The 20,991-nt window shown below is 38.2% G+C and overlaps 1 protein-coding gene across 1 annotated transcript in view; it reads right to left on the bottom strand.

Moving 5' to 3' along the window:
• Positions 1-3,663: 3,663 nt before the first annotated feature.
• SMCO2 (single-pass membrane protein with coiled-coil domains 2) overlaps positions 3,664-20,991 on the bottom strand; it is an 80,382-nt gene continuing 63,054 nt past the window's right edge. Inside the window, 5 exon segments of the mRNA XM_010379867.2 lie at positions 3,664-3,862; positions 7,668-7,670; positions 9,608-9,780; positions 11,090-11,146; positions 17,177-17,264. Coding sequence (XP_010378169.2) covers positions 3,664-3,862; positions 7,668-7,670; positions 9,608-9,780; positions 11,090-11,146; positions 17,177-17,264 — 520 coding nt within the window.

The raw sequence follows: 20,991 nt of genomic DNA, 5'->3' as shown, positions 1-20,991 counted from the left end.
CACAATTGGGCAGATGGAGATGAAATGTGATACAATTGCACTAGAGGCCTCAGCTGACCCCACCAGGAGCTCTGTGGCTAGGATGGCCCTCTAAAAAGGTACCCTGGGTTAGGCATTGGATGCAGACCACCCTTAGGGAAGGAGAGGAACCTTAGGTGAGACAACTGTCTTTGACTAAGGCCAAGTCCAAGGTAGGGTCTTAGCTATGAACTCTCAGCAGATGGGGAATGGTTGCTTGGATCCCCTTCCAGGGAGAGAGATTAGCTGATCCCATCCAAACACAGTTGACAGTGGATCATGTCTTGAACCCAACTTTAAATCCAAGTTAAAAGCTCCTTTCACTACAGCATAGCTGTCTTCACCTAAAAACATGAAAAATGGAGATTTTGTGAAACTCGTGTTCTTTCCTCTTAGTCCAAAACCAAAACCATATTTATGCAGTGATTCAGACATTTTTAGCAAACGGTTTAGAGTACAGCAGTTGGCTCAATTGAATATGGCATTAAAATATCTGAAATAAAACCTGACCTGACCAACAAAAAGCAGTTAGCTGAATTACCACATATAGACATTCATACCCTCTTAATATTTCAGTACTTTACTAAATGTTTCCCTCTCTCAATAGAGTACTGTGACTTCCAGCTTTCCAGCTTGAGATGCTGACGAATTGAAAACAAATTTATGTGAAAATAGTACCATTCCCACTTCAAAGATATTCATCCCCCAGGGAAAAGTATTCCATCTTAGTCAAAATCCTAATTGAATATGTCTTGGAAGTTAGTAAAATATTTATTCTTTAAAACAATCTAGTTCTCTAACTTACTTTGTCATTAGTGTTATGTGACTATCACAAGATTTTAAGCGTTATTAAACTCACTACTTCTTTTTGGGATTTACAGGTAAATCAGCCAGTACTGTTTCTAGTTATGGGAACTTACCTGATGATTATAAAAACCATACACCAAGTTCTGTCTATAAATTTGTCTGAATAGTCCTTGTATCTGTAAACAAGATAACTGTGACTTTTTAAGATCTGTCAGCATAGTCCCTATCACGAGACCTTTAGAATATATTAGTCATTGCTCCCAGAGCTTTTGGCTTTTTGCCTTTCTGTGTGTCCTGGAACTTCCTTCATGCTCACCCTTTTACCCTGCTCCCAAAGAACCTTGATTAACCTTGTATGGGATCTCAGCTAATCTGTAATCCCAGGTATCTTTTGCCCATAGAGCATGGTGTTCTTAAACTTTGAGTCATAAGAATTGTTAGGGCAATCTATTAAAATACAGGGTATCAGAGATTCATTCCAGATTTAAAGAATCAGAACTTCTGGAGGTGATGTTGAGATAAATGTATAATTAAATGCCTCTTTTTAGAATTCTATTAAATATCACAGTTTGAGAACCACTTGAAAACAAATTGCATATTTCTGGCAACCAATATGCCTAGTTTTCTGGCTACAGAGTATCAAGATAAAAGTGATGATTGGAGTCCATTCTTTTCAGCAGCTGTGTACATAATGGCAATCCACGGAAGTAGAAACAACAGGCTGGATTAAGCCAACAGTGATCCATCTCTATGGCAAGACCTATTAAAAATGGTAACAATAAAAATGCAAATAACAGGGCTGATCTAAGAAAAATATCTGTAGAAGAAATTGGCATGGCCCAGTGATTGCTGGAACATAAAAATAAGATAGTAAAGGGGTTGAAAATTATTTCAAGGGTGTGGGAAGATGGGGGCATTGGAAAAATGGCTGTGATTGAAATTATTGAACAGATAAATACTGAATATAGCACTGAGGCGAGGTGATAGGGAGGCTGCAAAGATAAGAACCACATAGTTTAATTTACTTCAACGGGTATTTATCAAGTCCATACAAACTATGTGCACTGCATTTTCCTACAGTGTATCAAGGCATTGGTTACCCAATTTGAATTTTTATTTTTAAAAATAAAGATCCTGGACTGGGCATGGTGGCTCACGCCTGTAATCCCAGCACTTTGGGAGGCCAAGGAAGGCAGATCACCTGAGGTCAGGAGTTCGAAACCAGTCTGGCCAACATGGTGAAACTCTGTTTCTACTAAAAATACAAAATTAACTGGGCATGGTGGTGCGCGCCTGTAATCCTACCTACTCCAGAGGCTGAGGCAGGAAAATCACTTGAACCTGGGAGGTGGAGGTTGCAATGAGCTGAGATCACGCCACTGCACTCCAGCCTGGGTGACAAGAGTGAAACTCTGTCTCAAATAAATAAAGTTCCTGGATCCTGCATTAGCTCTAGTGAATCCAAATATCTGGGAATGGGGGAAGTCTCTAATGTAGAAAGCTCCCCAAGAGATTCCGGTGCATCCAATCAATGGGCCAGCATTTGTGAATCACTATTCCAGAGACCAGAAACATGAACGAGGCATAGTGTTTGTTTCTAAAGACTGTACAAACTGGTATGGTGAGTTCTATGCTGTACCGGCTTTCCTAACTTTGTCTCATATTCCTGGCTTCTAAATTTTACTCATGGTTTTTCTTTTCTCTGAAATGCCTTCTTGTCATCTCTGCCATGAAAATATTATTCATCCTCAAGATCCAGTCAAATATGAGGAGAACTGGGACCTCATTCCATATCTCTTGGCCACCAGCCTTCCAACTCCTCGTCCATTACACAACCAAATACCATAAAATTCAACCTCATAATGTCTGCTTCATTCACGGTCTTTGCATTTCCATCTCCACCTCTTTGGCCCACCTGTACCACTGAATGAACCACTCTTGCACTCCATCTGCCCTCCTACTCTAATTTATTCTTTATGGTTCTATTCAATATTACTTTTGCACATTTTAATTATAACTATTTTTGTATTAAAAATAAATGTTAGCATTTTCCCATTACCTACAAAGTTAGGGATAAAACACTCTAGTCTGACATTCAAAATTCTCTACTGTATCAGTTAGACTTCCTTTGATTGTAAGCAGCAGAACCAGTCTGGCTAATTTAAGTAGAAAAAGATATGGAGTGGTTTACAAAATCAAAGTTCCAATCATTTCCTTCTTTTGTGTGATTCTTCTTAAAATTCTCACTTATAGAGAGTGTCTGATGTAACCTATTTCCACTTCTTATTAATAAGAAGACAGGGGACACTGACTGAAAGACCGCCTATAATTAGGCCCGCTGGGGATAGTTCATTCAAAGCAAACTTCGGGTGCTATTATCAAAAGTAGAAATAAATGTTAAGGAGAAAATCCAAGAAATGCCAACTATCTCCAAAATAGGGCTCCAATTCAATTGAAGTAAAATTGGGTACAGTGGAGGGGAAAGAATTTTATGCTTTCTTTTTTGAGACATCAGAGGTCAAAATGGAGAAGATAACCACGGGAGATACTTTGTCGTCTCAATGTACCCCATATTGGGGGAGAAGGAAGGCTAGTAATTTGAAGAAAATGTTGTCAACAAACTGTGGAATGATTCAAGAAGGCATTGTGACTCATAAGGGTAAAGATAAGCTGTTTTCGTTTTTTTTCCAGGATCAATCAACTTCTGTGTAATTACAATGTTCTTTACAAAAACTTTGTACAGTATTTTTTGAAAAATAAGTTAGCCACCACAATACAGGAACAGCCACAATCTTTACTGGGGAGAAAGCCAGTAGGGTGACAGTAACTTCTGTATCTTTAGGAGGGTAACAAGGCTTCCACTTCCGAATTCAAGAAAGGCTCTATCATCTCCCGTAGGTCCCATGTGGTGCGGCACCCAAGCATTCTCAGAAGCACCCTTTCAAAGAGAAATGTAGCACCAAAAAATAATATGTAACATAAAAGTCCAGTGACGGTGAGGACATAAAACATGATGAAAATCCTCAGGGCACATTTCCTACAAAGAGAGAAAACATCTGTGTTAACCAAATTCTGAAAATAATCACATTGATAGGCTGCTGGCACCTCCACCCAGGTAGCGCTAAAACTTCAACTAAGTAATTTTCCCTTGACTTCAGTTTACATTTGTAAAAGCAGCAACTTGGAATGGAGGAACACTTACTTATGTCCATGCTAGGTCTGGCATTGGAATTTCAAGATCCTATAGCCATGAAACAATAAAACCCCTGGATATCGTGGGGTTCTTTCATTTGAAATGTCTTTCTCACATCCTAGCAGGTTATTGCAATCTTTACCTCACTCATGAGGTATATGATGTCTCTTTTTGAGCAGATAAAGGCACAGGCAGTTAGATTATCCACAGGACACAAAGTGTAATGTGATAAAGGGAATTCAGAGCTCTTTTTGTCCTGGCACCAGACTTTTATTTGTAAAGTAATAGAAGCGTTTTAAAATCCTTGAGGACCCCTCCTTCTGGGTTACAACTATGACATATTTTATTTATATGATTCCAAGTCCTTCCATTATTATTTTGCAGTTATAAATGTAATATATGATTAGGGTAGAAAATCTAGAAGAACACAAAGAAGAAATGTCATAGATAATTCAATGACCTGAGATAATTACCATCTATAATACATCAGAAGAGAAAATCTAGAGCATAAAGCTAGCCATGGATCGATTTTGTGACCTAACTCAGTGGTTTTATAAACCAGAGCCAAGTTTCTTGCTATTATACCCACTGGCTATCACTTGGCAGTTACACACATAATTGCTTTCACTTCACACATTTATTAAAGAGCCAATATTCTTAAGATACTGTATTAGGAAAGGCTTAGAGAGCTGATAACAGGAAGCAGATGTGTCCTGCCTTCAAGGAGCACCAAAGGCAGATTTGTTCTCTCTTATGAAAAGAAAAACAACTCACTACAAAGACATACCTAGTAAATAAACACTGTTCTTCCTAAATTAAAAAAACAGTCATCTTTGGAAATACTAAACTATGGCCTTTTCAAAGAAACACATTTTGACATTAAGTTTTTGGAAAGTAAAACAAATTTTCTAAAGCAAAGATAATTTGGAAAACAGAGAAATGAAGAAACTATAATCTCATCACCCAAATATAACCAGATTTTTTTTTATCTTTTTTCCTTTCTTCCATTTATTCTTTCATTCTTTTTATTTTGTCTTAGTTTTTAGTTTAATTTTTTCCTTATGTTTAGAGTCTACTTATCTAGTTTTTTCTGTCCTACAGTAAATACTCTTGGTACAGTTAAATTTGTATTTATTTCTGGACACTAATGAATCATTTGATTATTTACAAATCAATACAATTTTTAAAAATTTAAATTCTGTATTACTAAGCATGATATTCATTTTAAAAGGTCCAGACATTTTTGTTTGGAAAAAAACATAGGTAACTAAATTAAAATAAGGTTTTTCATATCACCTGTACAGAACCAAAAACATGTGTCACTAATAATTTTATTTATTTTAGACATCTTTGGTAAAGAAAAAAATATTCTTTTAACTTTTGAATACTATTTATTTAATTTTCAAACCTTGCTATGTGTAAAACCTTTGATCTTTTCCAATATTTCCACATTATTTATGGTCAGTACATAGGGGATGACCATAAAGGGAACTGAAGGACTGGGGACATTATCAATAAAAGGCCACCTTGTGAAGCTAAAACCAACAAAAATCAATTCATAATGGTTGAATTAATCCATAAGGCAAAATTCCGCAAAATGTTAGTGTACAAATATGCTGTAGTTAAACCAACATGTTTCCAGTTCTCTAACAAGAGATTGGGCAAAATTTCGGGCAATCTTAACTAGAATGTAATCATGTGAGAAAAAGATGAGCAATTCAACCTGATTATAATCCTCCCATATAACCCAATAAAGCAATAAGTGAAAGGCATTCACCTATTTACCTATTTGTCTGGTTGGTTGGTTCTGAGTTATTAGTCGCATACTATAAAATTCACCCTATACATTGTACAATCCAGAGGCTTTTGGTTTATTCACAAGGCTGTGCAGCCATCACCACTATCTAATTCCAGGAAATTTTTGTCACCTCAAAAAGAAACCCCATTCCCTGGAGCAGTCACCACCTCGCTATTCCCCAACACTCTGTGCCTGGCAACCATGAATCTACTTTGAATCTATATGGATTTTCCTACTTTGAACATGCATATAAATGGAATCATTTGGATATCCCTCTGTGCCTGGCTGTCTTTCACTGAGCATAATGTTTTCTAAGATCACGTTGTGGTATGTATCAGTACATCATTCTTTTTTGCAGCTGAATAATACTTCGTTGTGTGGCTACACCGTATTTTGTTTTTCCATTCATCAATTAACGGACATTTGGATTGTTTCTACTTTTTGGCTATTATGAATAATGCTGCCATGAACATTTGTGTACAGGTTTTTGTGTGGACATACATCTTCAATTCTTTTGAGTATACACCCAAGAGTAGAATTGTGGAATCATATGGTAATTCTATATTTAACTGTTTTAGAAACTGCCAAATTGTTTTCAAAAGTGGTTGCACCATTTCACAATCACACCAGTGATATATGAGGGTTCCAATTTCTCCACATCCTCTCCAATGCTAGTTATTGTCTGTCTTTTTTACTGTAGTCATCTTACTGGATGTTAAGTGGTATCCCACTGTGGTTCACTGTGGTTTTGATTTACGTTTTTTTAATGACCAATGATGGTGAACATCTTTTCATGTGCTTGTTGACCAGTTGTGTGCCTTCTTTGAAGAAATGTGTATCCAAGTCATTTGCCTGTTTTTCAAACTGGGTTGTTTATCTGTTTGTTGTTGAGTTGTAAGAGTTATTTTTTTTTTCACAATTGGCAAATGTTCTTGTGTTCATATCATGGTTATAAAAAAAAAAAGCAAACAATGCTAGAGACCACTGTGGTAAAAACATACACTGTTCCAACCTAAGCAGGATTACAGCCTTTGGACAGGTTTTAGTCCTGGGATATTGAACCCCTTGGCCATGACAGCATCTACTGCTTCACACAGCAGCATACACCACATGTTCACCTTAAATACCTCTCCAGTCTTGTCAATCTTTCTCCACACAATAACAGCTATCATAGAACTCTGTGAAAGTAGTTGACTGCTCATATATAGAACCACAAGAGTGTGCAGAAGTAAGTCATCTAAAATTTTTTGCAGTATCTCAGGGAGCCATAAAATGCACCGGCCTAGTTTCCATTCCTTCTCATGGTGCAAAATAATCTTGGTCCGTCAAGCAGCTTTTTAGAGCATCTGTTCATCAATAGTGGCCAGATTCTAGTGAAACCATGCAAAAAGTAAGCAGCTGTATTTCCTCTATCATCTAGCATTTTGTCAAATGAGAAGATATTGTCACTCAACCGGTTATGGGAAAGTTCAGTTTACTTGATATAGCCATAAGCAACAGATGTCTAAGCAGCCTTCAATTCCTCTGCAGTTAAGACCTTGTCTCTTACTTTTTCTTTCAATTTGTTCATGGATCACTTTAGTCCTTATTCCAGTTCTATGAGATGAACTCTTTCATCTGAACTATATCAAACTTCTTGTCTTCCCCTAGCAACACATCAAATCCAGCATAGGAGACTTGAGTTACTTTAGGGTGATACCAACCAATCTTTTGAGCAGCAGCAAATATTTTTTGGAAGTGCAGAGATTGTCCACTGTTCACCCAGAGATATCCATATCTGCCATATCTGCTTTTTCCTCAAACAGTTTTTCTTAAGAGCAGCCAGATCAGATGCATCATAGTTATAACCACCATCTGAATTTTTTTTTTTTTTTTTTTTTTTTTGAGACCAGGTCTCACTCTGTTGTGCAAGCTGGAGTGCAGTGGCACGATCTCGAGGCTCACCACAGCCTCGACTTCCCTGGGCTCAGGTGATAATCCCACCTCAGCTGCCCCGGTAGATAAAAGTACAGGCACACGTCACTGATTTTTTTTTTTTTTGTAGATACAAGTTTTCACCATGCTGCCCAGGCTGGTCTCAAACTCCTGGGGCTCAAGTGATCCACCTGCCTCAGTCTGCCAAAGTGCTTGGATTATAGGCATGAGCCACCACACCCAGCCTCCATCTGATTTTACCATGGTTAATGGTACATCCTGGGACCAACACAAACTTTCTGCCATCATCCACTTGGACAAATCCTCTATCATCAAATTCCTTTACATCATTCATCCTATCTTGATAGAAGGATTACTCTTTTTCTATTAAAGAGATGTCCAGAGCATCACAGATTTTACTAAACTATTGGCAGGAGATATCACAGATAAACTTTCAAGTTTTTATAATATCTGGGTTTTTACTCTGGAACAGAATGCCACACTGATATGCTCATTTCTTAAATTCCTCCTCAGTAGCAAACTTAGATTCTTATAAAAACTCAGTAGCAAACTTAGATTCTTAGATTCCTTATAAAAGGCCTGAAGATTTCCAACAGGAGGTGAAACTGTTAGATAAGCTGGAAATTTATCTTGCAGGTGAGCAATATGCATGTCAAACTGGGTCCCCTAATGTCCTACATGGTTTAACCTGAGCACAGCATATCCTGCAAATTCAAAGAGGCAGCACAGGCTCTCTCCTATGATGGTCAACACGAGGTGGCCTGCATGCATCTCTTTGAGCATTATGAGCATCTTGTATACATCAAGTCCCCAAACTACGAAGACAAGATTCGTGCTTTTGTACATCCCTTGGATTATTAGGAGAAGACAGATGTGAAACAATTTAATTTCAATAACATGCCATGGGCTCTCTGACAGGATTATGTGCAAGGTGTGCACATAAACTTTTACAACTCAACAGCAAAAAAAAAGAATAACCCAATTCTTTAAAATGGGCAAAGGACTTGATAGAAGACAGAGCTGAGATTCTACCTGGGTTGGTGGTTAGAGATAAAGAATCAAAAATGTTTTCTTAGAGGAAATTACTTCTCAGGGTATAAATGATGGTGTGGCATCTCCTGAACAGGATCCAAAGAGCCAGAATTTGCTGGTAGTGTGTTTCCAATACTGTCCAAGGGTAAGACATCCTGCCCAGCAAACAAAACTTTTCAAATTTCTTATCAGTTATGTTCTTTTGGTGGAGGCGGTTGCCTCATCATGTATAGATACCATTTTTTAAGATTTTAGATAGATATAGATAGATTTTATAGATCTATCTATAGATATGTAGATAGAAATAAACCTATATCTCTCTATACATAGATAAGGCTCTCTATCTCTATAGAGATATATAGAGAAGCTTCTCTGTATTTGCAGCCACCATGGAAGAAAATTTAAAATTAAAGTATTGACTTAATGTTGTTTGAAAGAGTTTTCAGGCAAAAAGGAACAGACTAACTAAAAATGTAATTAACATTAATAGCCACCCACAAGAGGTCTTTGGTCATATATCTTTGATTATGAAGATCTATCTATCTATATTTAGAAATATTTATCTAAAGATAAATCTTTAGATTTATCTAAAGCAATAAGAAAGCAATCTATATCTATATATCAAATCCAATAGATCTTTATCTAAATAAGAAAAATCCTATGACTCCAATGAACATATAGACTTTTAAATAACATAGATAATTTACAAAAGAAAATAAAACAAAACATTTTAGTTAACACTTGAACAAAATCAATCCGAGCATAATCCATACATTTTGGGGCCGTCATCCAGCCCTGAATGGCCCCTTGCTCTGACTTATCACGCTGCATTGGGAGGAGGAGAGTTCTGCACTAAAAAGGATGCTGGGGCCTGAGGAAGCAGGGTCTCCATCTCTTCCATATCTGTTTCTTCAGAACTGTGAGAGTCGGTGTCCTCTCCCTCCATTTGATACATCCTCAGCTTTGCACTCAGCAGTTCCACGTTCTTGCAAAGGTCCTGAAAAAAAAGACCAATCAAGTACCTTAAAGAAAATTCTAAATGTCTCCAAGTCTTACTATAGATAATGCAGAGTGCTTTCCTCTGGATCACCTTGGGGGCCCACATTAGAAATCACACGTACATCCCATGAACAGATCATTGGCAGGTGCATCTTGAATAGAAGGAGACTTACACATTCACAGTGTAAAGTAGCACCACGGTAGAAAACTAAATGAAACCCACCTGCTAATCTTTAACCACTAGATTATCAATGTAGGAAGATGTCCTTGTACTGAATTCCTCTACTCAATTCATTCATCTATGCAAAGCATATTTATTGGGTGACTACTGCTAACAGGTTCTCGGATACAGTGTTAACAAAATAGACAAAGAATGTAATCTATTACCGGGGCCGGGGGCAAGTGATAAACAGCTAAACACATACATACATTCTATATTACATGTTAGGATACACGCTAAAGAGAAAACAAATAGGGTGTGGGAACAGAGAGTGTCTGAGGTTTGGTGATAGGGACATCTACTCGAGATAGGTGGGATGAGTCAGTCTCAGAGGAGCTGACAGGTTGATACATTCATTCTTGCGTTATCTCATTTGCCCAATCACATTTACCTCAATGTGTAAGATCTTGTGGGAGGAGTTCAAAGATGGAGTTATTTTTTGAGGTAATGGAAATTAGGAGAGGTCTTGATGAACAGATGACCTGTGAGTTGAGCCTTGAAGAATGGGTAATATGTAGACACGAAGGGCAAGCACCAGATGGCAGGATGAGAAGTAGAAGTAGCACAGGGGTGTGAGAGCTTGGGAGTACACTGGAATTGTGAATGTTCTGTTGGCCCAAGCAGAAGGCCAAAGGGGAGGATGAAGGCCTTGAGACTAGAAACCATCATTCTCAGCAAACTAACACAGGAACAGAAAACCAAACACCACATGCTCTCACTCATAAGTGGGAGTTGAACAATGAGAACACATGGGCACAGGGAGGGGAACACCATGCACCGGGGCCTGTCGAGGGGTGTGGGACAAGGGGGGGGCATAGCATTAGGAGAAATACCTAATGTAGATGACGGGTTGATGATGCAGCAAACCACCATGGCACATGTATACCTGTGTAACAAACCTGCATGTTCTGCATATGTATCCCAGAACTTAAAGTATAATAATAATAATAAATAAAATAAAATAAATTTAAAAAGAAAGAGACTAGTATGTGGTGCACTGTCACATTCTAGGCAAATAATGACCCCTGTATTTAGATATAAATTATCTGATTTTATCATTGTTTGAATTGTGCAACTGAAATCTTACCTCCAGACTTTCCATGACTTTCTTCTTTAATTCATAAACTTCATTACAAGCATTCACCTAAAAAGACATTCCACAATTCTGGGTAAAGTGAAACCTATATTTTTCTGATTTGTAGAACAAAATCTCACTTATTTTGACAAGCCTTATAAAGTGGTTCATTGAAGTTTACTTTTACTCTGTAAACTTATTCCTCTTAGAGCAAATTTATGGTGTAATCATAAATTGCAGACTGTAAGTGGTATAACCGTAAGATTAACAAGATTATTTTCAATATTTTAGAAGTACGCATTTACACAACAGCACTTAATAATAAATCATGCTTCTCTCTCTTCATTACTCCTTCCTTGCTCCTTAAAAAACTTCCACCAGGACACAAGTTGAAGAAACGTAGTTATGTTTCTGAGAAAATATTTCTTTTAAATATTTAAAACTTTAGAATTTGTGAATGTAGGTCCTCATTATGTCAGATTGAATATTCAGGCCCGACGGCTTTGCAAAAGAGCTGTCCACAAAAAGATCTGGTTCTTCTTCTCTTTCCATGTCTCCTATAGGTTGCCAGGTAGAGATAACAGATGGTTTGGGCTGGTTTCTGTCAGTAAGCACAAGACACGGGCTGAAAGCAAACCATCACCTAAGACATGAATGCCAATTGCACATGTCACAAGTAAAGAATGCTTTTAAAGGTTTTAAATTAATCATCCACTAAGATGTTCAGGATACCCTGAAAAGCAGAGGTATAGTAGGAAAAAGAGTATACTAGGATTCAAGAAAAATGAGTTCTAAGGATGACACTTAATAGAAATAAATTTTTTTTTTTTTTTTTTGAGACAAGGTCTCACTCTGTCATCCAGGCTGGAGTGCAGTGGTGTGATCATGGCTCACTGCAGCCTCCACCTCCCCAGGCTCAGGTGATCTTCCCACTTCAGTCTCCTGAGTAGCTGAGACTATAGGCATGTGCCACCATGCCCAGCTAGTTTTTTATTTTTTGTAAGATGAGGTTTCTTTTTCTCTTTTTTTTTTTTTTTGAGACAGAGTCTGGCTCCGTCATCCAGGCTGGAGTGCAGTGGCGCGATCTCAGTTCACTGGGAGCTCCACCTCCCAGGGTCACGCCATTCTCCTGCCTCAGGCTCCCGAGTAGCTGGGACTACAGGTGCCTGTCACCAAGCCCGGCTATTTTTTTTGAATTTTTTAGTAGAGATGGTGTTTCACCATGTTAGCCAGGATGGTCTCGATCTCCTTACTTCGTGATCCACCCGCCTTGGCCTCCGAAAGTGCTGGGATTATAGGCGTGAGCCACCACGCCCGGTCTGTTTCTCTCTTTTTCTAACTTTTATTTTAGGTTTAGGGGTGCATGTGAAGGCTCGTTACATAGGTAAACTTATGTCATGGGGGTTTGCCGTACAGATTATTTCATCACCCAGGAATTAAGCCCAGGAACCAATAGTTACCCTTTCTGCTCTTCTCCTTCCTACTACCCTCCACCCTCAGGTAGACCCCAGTGTCTGTTTCCTTCCTTGTGTTAAGTTCTCATCATGTGACTCCCACTTATAAGTGAGAAAATGTGGTATTTGATATTCTGTTCCTGAGTTAGTTTGCTGAGGATGACAGCCTCCAGCTCCGTCCATGTTCCCACAAAAGACATGATCTCATTCTTTTTTATGGATGCACAGTATTCCATGGTATATATGTATCACATTTTCTTTATCCAATCTGTCATTAATGGGCATTTAGGTTGATTCTGTCTTTGCTATTGTGAATAGTGCTTCAATGAACATTCACATTCATGCATCTTTATGGTAGAATGATTTTTATTCCTCTGGATATACACAATAATGAGATTGCTGGGTCAACTGGTAGTTCTGCTTTGAGCTCTTTGAGGAATCGCCATACTGCTTTCTACAATGGTTGAACTAATTTACACTCCCACCAACAGTGTATAAGTGTTCCCTTCTCTCTACAACCCGGCCAACATCTGTCTTTCTTTTGACTTTTTAATAATAGTCATTCTGACCAGTGTGGGAGATGATATCTCATTGTGGTTTTGATTTGCATTTCTCTAATAATCAGTGATATTGAGCCTTTTTTCATATGTTTCTTGGCCGCATGTATGTCTTCTTTTGAAAAGTAAAGACAGGGTTTCTCCATGTTGCCCAGGCTGGTCTTCAACACCTGGGCTCAAGCAATCAATGCGTCTTGGCCTCCCAAAGTGCTAGGATTACAGGTGTGAGCCACTGTGCCCAGCCTCAGAAATAGATGCTTAAAGAAGTACTTGCAAGAGCAACAAAGGCATGGATGTCTGAGGCATAGTTTGTAATGGCAAACATTGATTATAAAGTCCCAAATATCCAACAAAATAAAATTAATAAATTCAACTATCAAGCCCTGCATTATTAAGAGTGAAAAAAGTAAAATGACATCTACTAGTACAGAAAATTGTTGAAGAAAAAATGCTAAGTGCCAAAGCAGTTGCAAAACAATATATATAATATGATCCCATCAAAACAACAATGTGTAAATATATGTATACAAATTTGGAAGAATATAAATATACTAAAATGTTCATTGTGTTTGCCTTTAAGGGAGGAGGGTTATTTTTCATTTTTATATGAAATCATTTCATAATGTTTTAATTGTTAAAATAAGCATGCCACCAGTCACAGTGGCTCATGCCCGTCATCCCAGCACTTGGGAGGCCGAGGTGGGTGAATCGCTTGAGGTCAGGAGTTTGAGGCCAGCCTGGCCAACATGGTGAAACCCTGTCTCTACAAAAAATACAAAAAAATTAGCCGGCTGTGGTGGTGTGTCCCTGTAGTCCCAGCTACTGGGGAGACTGAAGCATGAGAATCACTTGAACCCAGGAGGCAGAGGTTGCAGTGAGCCAAGATGGCACCACTGTCTTCCAGCATGGGCAACAGAATGAGACTATCTCAAAAAAAAAGATATATATATATATATTATACATTATATATATGTATAATAACCACATCCTATGTAAGTAGCCATTGAACTAGGCATCATGCTAGTTAGATACAAGTAACATGAATATTTATCCTCAAGCAGCTTAGAGGTGAATTACAGAATGTACAGTATACCTATTTTTTTAACACGTTTATTCATCACCAATCCCTGAATTGGGTGGTTTAATTATTTAGAGAGGAGCTGTGCTGTGACAATCACCTTTTATGTGGTATCCTAGTTTATTTACAGAGTAAACATCTTCATACAGCCTTTATCAAAGATAACTGGGACAAGGTCAGTCTCTGAATGAAAGTCCAGAAATTCACATGGAGATTTTAGAAAGTTTCATGGCTTGAGCAATATTAGGCCAAATAACACCCAGAGGCCACCTCAAAGCCTTTTCTGTAGCTTGAAGTTCTTTCAAATGCTTTTGTTTCTGTTTTGCTTTTTTAAAAAATAAGTTTACCAATTTTCCCTCCTACCCTTTTCATGCCTTTCTTAGTTATTCCATTTCTTTATGAAGAATAAGTGAGCCAATATGTGTGATATGATTTTAATTTTATTAACTTATTCCTCTTTTAATTTTCTCACATTTTATCTGCTGTTCCTGTACCTATTTCTAACAATCTTCACTTTTCCCTTCACCAGAGTAAGCCTACAGGCATTGCTACTAACTTTGCTTCTGTAACAATTTACTTATTTATTTTGTTGTTTTTGTTTTTTGTTGGTTGCTTTGTTTGTTGAGGCAGTGTCTCACTCTGTTGCCCAGGCTGGAGTGCAGTGGCTCACTGATCACGGCTCACTGCAGCCTTGACCTCCTGAGTTCAGGAGGTGATCCTCCCACCTCAGCCTCCTGAGTAGTTGGGACTACAGGCATGAACCACCATGACTGGCTAAATTTTTAAATTTTTTGTAGAGATAGGGGTCTCGCTATGTTGCCGTGGTTGGTCTCAAACTCCTGGCCTCAAGTGATCCTCCTCCCTTGGCCTCCCAAAGTGCTGGGGTTACAGGTGTGAGTCACCACACTCAGCCAACAATTATATTTAAAGCTGCACCTTTAGATATATTACCGCATTTGTTTTTATGTAGCCTTTTCCATCAGACTGTAGGCTTCTTGAGACAGACCTTGTGCCATTTTTTTTGAAGACATATTTATTGAGATATAACTTACATACAGTAAAACTCACTTTTCAAAGTATACAGTTCTATGAATTTTGATAAATGCATTCTGTTGTGTAATAACCACTATAAGAAGATATAGACTATTTCCATCAGCCCCTAAATTTCCTTATACCCCTTTGTCAATCCATGTCCCCCTTCCTCCACTAAACCTGGGTAACTAACTGCTAATTTATTTTCTGTTCCTACAATTTTGCCTTTTTCAGAGTTACATAAACAGAAGCACAAAGTACATAAGTAGTCTTCTGAATCTGGCTTCTTTCACTTAGCATAATGCATGTGATTCACTCATGTTGTTGGGTCAATCGGAAGTTTGTTCATTTTTATTGCTGAGTAGTATCCATCATGTACATGTACTGCAGCTTATCCATATGGCAACTGGCGGATATTTGGATTGTTTCTAGTTTTTAAGCTTGTGCTTGCTTTTTTGTTGTTTTTAATGTGTATACAAAACGGTGTATCCCCAGCACAGAGAATTTCCATATATGTGTGTGATGCTTTCCTCTTGCATATTATTCCAAGCTCCTCCCTTTAAAAAAATCTCATTTTCATTTATGTGTGTATTTCTCTTTCTCCTCAGTCTTTTGATACTCCTCCCTCCCTCCCCTCACCTGCTACTGAAATCTACATTTTTGTAATACAGCTGGATTTTGGAGGAAATTCTTTAAAGCAGAATATTTCTTGGCCTTTGTCCTCTTCCCTTTTTTACAGTTTGCAATTTCCAAAGCCCAAAGATAGTAAAAAGAAACCTCTTTCAACTCAAGCAAAATAAGATTGTGACTCAAAATGTTGGACTATATCAGTTAAAAGTAATTTTTCTCCCAGGAAATAGATCTGCACTGATCTGTGAGTGACTTTTAATATGTAAGAGGTACAAATAAATAATACCTTCCTTTAATAAAAGAGACTTTTCTCCTTTACTGTTTCCAAAACCTATTCAATTTAAACTCTTGGGCTTGAGTTAAAATTGAAGCTGGCAATTTCAGTTAAAAGAGATTGTTAGACACAGACTTTTTTCTTTTTCAGGGGCCTTTCTTCAAAGCAGAAAAACTATCAGCCAGGACTCTGAAATCTAACTTGTGTCACAAGTTGATCTCTACCTTTCAGCTCTAATATTCTATTACTAATAAGAAAATGGAACATTAGGCTGGGTGCAGTGGCTCACGTCTGTAATCCCAGCACTTTGGGAGGCTGAGGTGGGCAGATTCCTTGAGACTAGGAGTTCGAGATCAGCCTGGCCCACATGATGAAACCCCATCTCTACTAAAATTACAAAAATTAGCTGGACTTGGTGACACATGCCCATAATCCCAGCTACTCAGGAGGCTGAGGCATGAGAATTGCCTGAACCTGGGAGACAGAGATTGCAATGAGCCGAGATGGTGCCATGGCACTCCAGCCTGGGCAATAGAGTGAGACTCTGTCTCAAGAAAAAAAGAAAGAAAATGGAAAATTAAACCTTTATTTGAGGAGAGTCTTTAAGAAATGTGAGACACAACGTCAGGAAAACTTCAGAGATTGTGAAAACCAACACAAGAACTCTTCATGGAGCATCCAAGACAAACACAGGTAGATTCCTTGCACTCTCAGGATGCAGTTCTTGACAAATCTTTATTTCCTGGATGTATTCTCTGTGCTGTTAGGTGCTGACATACAAAGATTAATAAAATCAAAAAATCAATTCTCCATTAAGGCACTCATCTTAAGGTGGCATCAAGATAGAGTTTCTTGGTAACCGAGTTTCTAGGTAAAGTAGAAAAGTCTAGGCATTTTGTGTCATCAGAGAAAAGTGGTGTGACTCAGGAAAAGGGTGTTCAGAAGTGACCAGCAGAGAGCACTCCTGCTTATGAGTCTTACTTCTTGTTATTGCCTATTAACAATAGAAGGGTGGCTGGGGAAGAAGTGACAGAAATCCCCAGCCTCTCAGTCTTTGCCAAGTCTCTAGCTTACCTCGGTGTTTGTCCCTTGATCAAGGTCAAGGCCCCGGTCCTCCAGCTTTTCAATTTGACCCTTCAGGGTCAGCATGTCTTTTAATAAGCTGCAAACAGACCAAGAGACTAAGTCCTGCAGATTAAGAAAAATCACCCAAGACAGGAGGTAATTTTGACCTTTCAAAAATGAAATACTATTCCCATATAAAAGGATGCTTGGGTAATGCTTGCAGTGCAATGGGAAGTAAATGAAATTCAAAAAAGTAAAAAGTACTCTAAGTAATCTAGGTAATATTAAAGAGATATGAGGCTTAACTGGACACAGGAGCTGAAAATTAAAAGAATTAAAATGTAAGTTTATAAAATTTCTAGAAGAAAACCCAGAAAATTTGGGGGACATAAGATTAGGAAAAGAGTTCTTAGGCTTAACATCAATTGTATAATCTGTAAGAGGGAAAATTGATAATTGAACGTCATCAAAATTAAAACATTTAATTTGGCCAAAGACCCTGTTAAATGGATGAAAAGACAAACTACACACTGGGAAAAATATTTGCTTAGCACATAACTGGCAAAGGCCTTGTATCTAGACTATATAAAAATCTCAAAAAAAAACTCAACATTAAAAAAAAACCTGTCCAATTAGAAAATAAGCAAAAGGCATGCATAGAAATTTCACCAAGAGGCTATATAGATAGCAAATAAACACACAAAAGGATGGTCAACACTCATTACCCATTAGAGAAATGCAAACTAGTACTACAATGATATAGCACTACATACTTATCACAATGGCAAAAAAAAAAAGGAAGAATAGTGATAACACCAAATGCTAGTGAGGATGTGGAGAAACTAGACCACTCATAAATTGGTGGTGGAAATACAAAAGGTTTCAGCCACTCTGGAAAATTGTTTGGCAGCTCCTGTCAAAACTTAAAACTGGGCCAGGCGTGGTGGCTCAAGCCTGTAATCTCAGCACTTTGGGAGGCCGAGATAGGTGGATCACGAGGTCAGGAGATCGAGACCATCCTGGCTAACACGGTGAAACCCCGTCTCTACTAAAAAATACAAAAAACTAGCCAGGCGAGGTGGCGGGCATCTGTAGTCCTAGCTACGCGGCAGGCTGAGGAGGGACAATGGCGGGAACCCAGGAGGCGGAGCTTGCAGTGAACTGAGATCTGGCCGCTGCACTCCAGCCTGGGCGACAGAGCGAGACTCCGTCTCAAAAGAATAAAAAAAAAAAAAAAAAACCCTTAAAACTGACTTACCGTATGTCCCAGCAATTTCATCCTTGGGTAATTATCCCAGAGAAATGAAGACTTATTTCCCATAGTACATGTATGTTCAAAGTAGCTTTATTCATAATAGCCCCAAACTGGAAATTACACATTTGTCCTTTAGTGGATGAATGGTTAAACACACTGCATAGACTCATATCATGGAAGACTACTCAGCAATGAAAAGGAAGGAAAGATCAATACATGTGACAATTTGGATAAACCTCAAAAAAATTACGCTGAGTGAAAAAAAAAAAAGGCAATCTCAGAAGGACAAACTGCATGATTTCACTTATGTAGCACTCATGAAATAGCATAATTAAAGACATGTGGAACAGATTTGTGGTTGCCAGGAGTTAGGGATGGGAAGAAATGAGTGTATAAAGGGGTAACATAAGTGTGTCTTATGCAATGATTCAGCTGAGAGGATCTGATTGTCATGCTTATGCAAGGCTACACATCTCATAAAATTGCATAGAACTATACACATACGGATGAGTGCGTGTGTAAATGGTGAAGTCTGAATAAGCTCTCTGGATTGTACCAATGTCAATTTCTTGGTTTCGATGGTATATTCAAGTTAGGCAAGATGTTACCATTCAGGAATGCTGAAACTAAGGGTTCTTGTATATATATGTTTGAAACCTCCTATGAATCTATAATTGTTTCAAAATAAAAAGTTAAAAATACAAATGGAAGCATAAGTAAAGAGGGTTGTAAAAGAAAAAAGGAAACTAGTTTCATATTCCCCTTCTAGTTTTTGGTCTACAGGTCTCTGCAAACTGTAAAGCCCTCTGGCACAAATACTTTATAACATTAATTCAGAAGGTATTTGTTCAGCATTTACTGTGTGCCAGGTATTATGCTGAATGCTGGTGATTACCATAGAGAATAGTATAAGCAAGGTCTTTACCCTTTTGGAGATATGCTGTAATGTGGGTTTGCAGGCAGATAAGGAAATCCATTAAAAATTAGAATGTTATTAATGTTTTGGGTACTTCCGCTTTCAATCAACTTGGAGTAATAGGGATTGGATTTAGCCTCCCATTTTAAGCAATTTTAAACTTGAAAGGAATATATGAGACAATGGTTTTCAGACATTGAACAACAGACAGTGCAGGACACGGATTCCTCAGGTGGGAAACAAGTGAGATGGGCTCTATAGTTACTTCAGATTACTCCTGGAAAGAGTTTCTGGACTTCAAGTCAGAGAAAGGGGATGCAGGAGAAGGCTGGTGGTCTCCATGAGCTGAGAAGTTGAAGTTAGAAGCTCAGGGAGACCACAGGGATTAGATTTGGCCAGCAGAGTGCCAAAGAGGAGAGAGCTGCACAGAGAAAAAGCTCCAGAGATCTTCCCACTTGAGAAAGCCCCACTTGGGCCTTCAGCTGAGGCACTGATTAGCACACAGGTGTGATAAAACTACTTGAAATGGGAGGGAAATCATAGCAGATTGAAGTGGGCAGAACAATCTCTAAAGAACAAGCAGTGCTGAGAATAATCGCCAGAGTGGAAAACTCTCATAATACACAAGCCATCAGATAGACTACTCAGAAGGTATTATTTCAATAGTGGAGCCATATTAGTCCTCAACTAAAGGCTGCGTTGGTCCTGCCCTACAACAATTAAAAGCAAGCCTCCAAAGGGTCAAACCACTTCTAAGTAACTTAACTGTGTTCCAGAACAAAGCTCAGAATTTAAGTGTACACACAAGTGTCTCCAGAATACTCAAAACCAAATGAGGTACAATTGACAATGTCTGGCATTCAATGAAGAATTACTAGGCATGCAAAGAAGCAGGAAGCAATGGTCTATATGCTTATAAAAGATTGGGTGTGGTGGCTCACACCTGTAATCCCAGCACTTTGGGAGGCTGAGGTTGGGGAATCACTTGAGGTCAGGAGTTCGAGACCAGCCTGGCCAACATGGTGAAACCCCATCTCTACTCAAAATACTAAAAAAATTGGCCAGGTATGGTGGCACGTGCCTATAATCTCAGCTACTTGGGAAGCCAAGAATTGCTTGAACTCAGGAAGCAGAGGTTGCAGTGAGCCAAGATCACGTCACTGCACTCCAGCCTGGGCGATAGAGCAAGACTCTGTCTCAAAAAAATAAATAAATAAATAAATAAAAATAAAACTTAAAAAAATAAATAGAGGCAGTATTAGAAATGATCAGATGATAGAATTAGTAGATAAAGTTATTTTAAAAGTTATTATACCTATATTTTATTGTCCAAGAAGGTAGAGAAAACATGAGTACATTTAGGAGAGATATGAAGAATAGAAAAAAGACCCAGATCAAACTTCTACAGACACAAACTACAATGTCTGAGATGAAAAATACACTCAAAGGGATTAATGTTATATCAGATACTGCAGAACCAAAACATTAGTGAATTTTAAGATATAGTGATAGAAAGTCTTTGAAATGAAACACAAGAAGAAAAGAGTTAAAGAAAAAAAAGCCCAGAACATCAGTGAGTTATGGGTTATGAGACAACCTAATGTGGCCTAAAACACATGGAATTAAAACCCTTGATGGTGAGAAGAGGGAACA

The sequence above is a fragment of the Rhinopithecus roxellana genome, chromosome 10 (genome assembly GCF_007565055.1).
Source record: "Rhinopithecus roxellana isolate Shanxi Qingling chromosome 10, ASM756505v1, whole genome shotgun sequence".
Classification (NCBI taxonomy): Eukaryota; Metazoa; Chordata; class Mammalia; order Primates; family Cercopithecidae; genus Rhinopithecus; species Rhinopithecus roxellana.
Note: the sequence above shows the minus strand (reverse complement) of the source record. Positions and strands in the feature narration are given on the sequence as shown.